Below are 2,621 nucleotides of genomic sequence, written 5' to 3' on the forward strand. Positions count from 1 at the left end.
AAGGATGCAGGCAGGAGGAAGCAGTGTTGTACGGAAGAGAGGCAAGTGGTTGGGTTTGCTGTGATTTCCTGTGGTTTCCTGTCACTTGGGTTGTTTTCCACACAGAGATTTGATTAATTGGAAGGAAAATGGTGCTAGACGAGACAGGAAAGCAATAGCACATAGGCTTATGGGACAGAAGGGCTCAGTGTTAGGAAGGGCTGGAGGTGTGGAGTTACTACATGGAAGAAAGCACAGGAGGCAGTTTTAGATAGACACAGGTAGAGAAGCCTCATTCACAAGAGTAGAGGACATATCATTCCTGCCAGGGAGAGGAGTGATGGGTCATTCAAAGGCAGTTAGGGCTTGAAATAAGCAGCCTGGATCCATCCCATGTGTCAGAGCATGGACTGAAGCTGCAGTTAGTCTCTGTATAAAGATACACCAAAATCTCCAAATTCCCTAGTGTGCAGGGGAGTTTTCCTGGCACAGATCTTGCCCCACATTCTTCCTGGAGCCTGGGCTGTCCCCGTGGCTGTGGAGGGACTGTCTCTCCACCCATTGCAGGCAGGGAGATGTTACAGGAGAATTTTGTGTCTGCACTGGTAGGGCTGGCTATCACCTCAGGTGTAGACCTGCCTTGGTGTTCCACTGCAGCTCAGGCTCACCTGGAGGATCTTCCTTCACCTTACCTGGAGGTTTCTGTCGATAAGCCAGTTGGTTTCAAAGTCATCATCATCCTCCCCAAAAGGGTTGATGAGCTGCTCAGCCACCTGTATGTGGAGCACATTGCAAAGGTCACCATGGTCATACCTGTCCCTTTCCCTGCAGGGAAAAGGCCTGTGGGGCAGTCAGGTGTGATGTCCCTTGAATTCCAAGCAATGCTGTTCCTCCCAGGGGTGGGTTAAAAGCGGAGGCTTGCCAGTGGCTCTCCCCCACCCCAAGGAATCACAGCTCTCCTGCACCTGCAGGTAAAGTGCAGCCTATTGCCTCTCTTTCTCCCCAAAGTAGTGAGGACCAAAGCTTAGGAAAGGTGGAGCTGGTCTCCAGGGTGAAACACTTGGAAACAGAAGCTCTTGGCAACTCCCTCAGCCCCTCCTGGCTTTCCATTGTTGCCCACAGATCAAAGAACACAACAGGGCTCCTGGTGAGCTCACACTGAGAAAAACCCTTGGCTGAGTCAGATTCCAGCTCCAGACATATTTTTTTTGACTTACCTTTAACCAACCAGCATAGAAGAAGAACTGCAAGAACGTAAAGACAGGCACGAAGAGATCTAGTTCATGGCCAGGATATGCTTTTTCTGGATCCAGGAACTGCCTCCCAATCAAACAGGCCAGGAAGAAGCTGTAAACAGCCACGGTCACTACCTGGGAAAGATGCCAAAGGACACACCAGAGGAACGTGAGTTCCCAGCATCTCTTCAGTCCCATCCCACACATCCCCAAAGCCAGAGGCAGGTTCTGGAAAACCTTTGGAAAACCTTGGATTCGGTTATGCCAGGCTTCTCTGCTTTTTGCAGGAAGATGCATTCTCACTGCAGAAAGCTTGAAATATTCCCTTTTCCCTTCAGCTGTTGCACACACTGTGTCATTCCCTGCTGTCCCTGGAATGACATATGTGTAGGTGTCACAGTGGGATGGTGGCAGAAGAAAGCACGTGACATCCTGGATGGCCTGAAAGCTGTCTCATGGCTCAGTCCCTGCTGGCAAGCTGCTCCCAACCCCAGGAGGGGAACCCTGGCAGTGCCACCAGCTCCTTCCTTCCTGCTTCTCATGCTGAGCCTTCTTTCTGTTTGCCTGCCTGGATTTCAGCCTACACTGAGCTTTGTGCTTTACCCTGCAGTCACGAGACTGGAAACTTCCCCTTTTCCAATTAAAAGTAACTGGGCTTCTCACGTGGTCATTCGATACAACAAAGGGATTCAAAACAAGAACAGTTTCCCAACATGTTCCCGTTAACCTTCAGCACTGGTGAGCAGCAGCAGCAGCTCCTGTTTCACGGTGGAGGACATCGGTGTTATCTGAGCTGCTAATTGTGGGAGACAAAGGAGCAAGTTGGTGCCAAAGTGTCTGCCTGGACTGGTAAACAGCTGAGTACAAGCACACAACTTGTTCACACGTGTGGCACGACCCCACCAGAGCTGCCTGCCTGGGATGTGCTGCCTGCCAGGCAGTGCCTGGAGTAGATCTGTGTGTGTTTACCTGTGATTTCTCTGTACCTATGATTTCTGTCTACACGTGTGGCACACACTGTGGTTAGTTCCCCCTGCACAGGGGCTGTTTCTGTAGAGTTGGATGTGTCTGAGTTAGGGAAATGAGGCTGAGCTGGGTCTGCATATGGAAGAGAGAGGATGTGTGCAGCTGGGAATGAGGATTCAAGATACAATGGTCCATGTGTGGGTCAGGTATGGAGCATCTCTTCCATGAAGACAGGCTGGGGTGGTTCAGGCTGGAGATGGGAAGGCTCTAAGGGGGCTTATAGAAAGAAGGAACAGGGACTTTTTATACAGGCAGATAGTGACAGCACAATGGCTTTAAACTGACAGAGGGCAGGACTAGATATTAGGAAGAAATTATTTCCTCAGAGGGTGATGAAGTGCTTACACAGGTTGCCCAGAAAAGCTGTGGCTGCCCTGCCCC

At 50.6% G+C, this 2,621-nt stretch overlaps 1 protein-coding gene across 1 annotated transcript in view; it reads right to left on the bottom strand.

Moving 5' to 3' along the window:
* LOC103801016 (bestrophin-1-like) overlaps window positions 1–2,621 on the bottom strand; it is a 7,706-nt gene that overhangs the window by 1,726 nt on the left and 3,359 nt on the right. Inside the window, exons 5-6 of the mRNA XM_009073416.1 lie at window positions 1,197–1,349; window positions 672–752 (exon numbers count right to left, since the gene is read on the bottom strand). Of these exons, the coding sequence (XP_009071664.1) occupies window positions 672–752; window positions 1,197–1,349 (234 nt within the window). The remainder of the gene's footprint in view (window positions 1–671; window positions 753–1,196; window positions 1,350–2,621) is intronic.

This window comes from Acanthisitta chloris, unplaced genomic scaffold, assembly GCF_000695815.1.
Source record: "Acanthisitta chloris isolate BGI_N310 unplaced genomic scaffold, ASM69581v1 scaffold24490, whole genome shotgun sequence".
Classification (NCBI taxonomy): Eukaryota; Metazoa; Chordata; class Aves; order Passeriformes; family Acanthisittidae; genus Acanthisitta; species Acanthisitta chloris.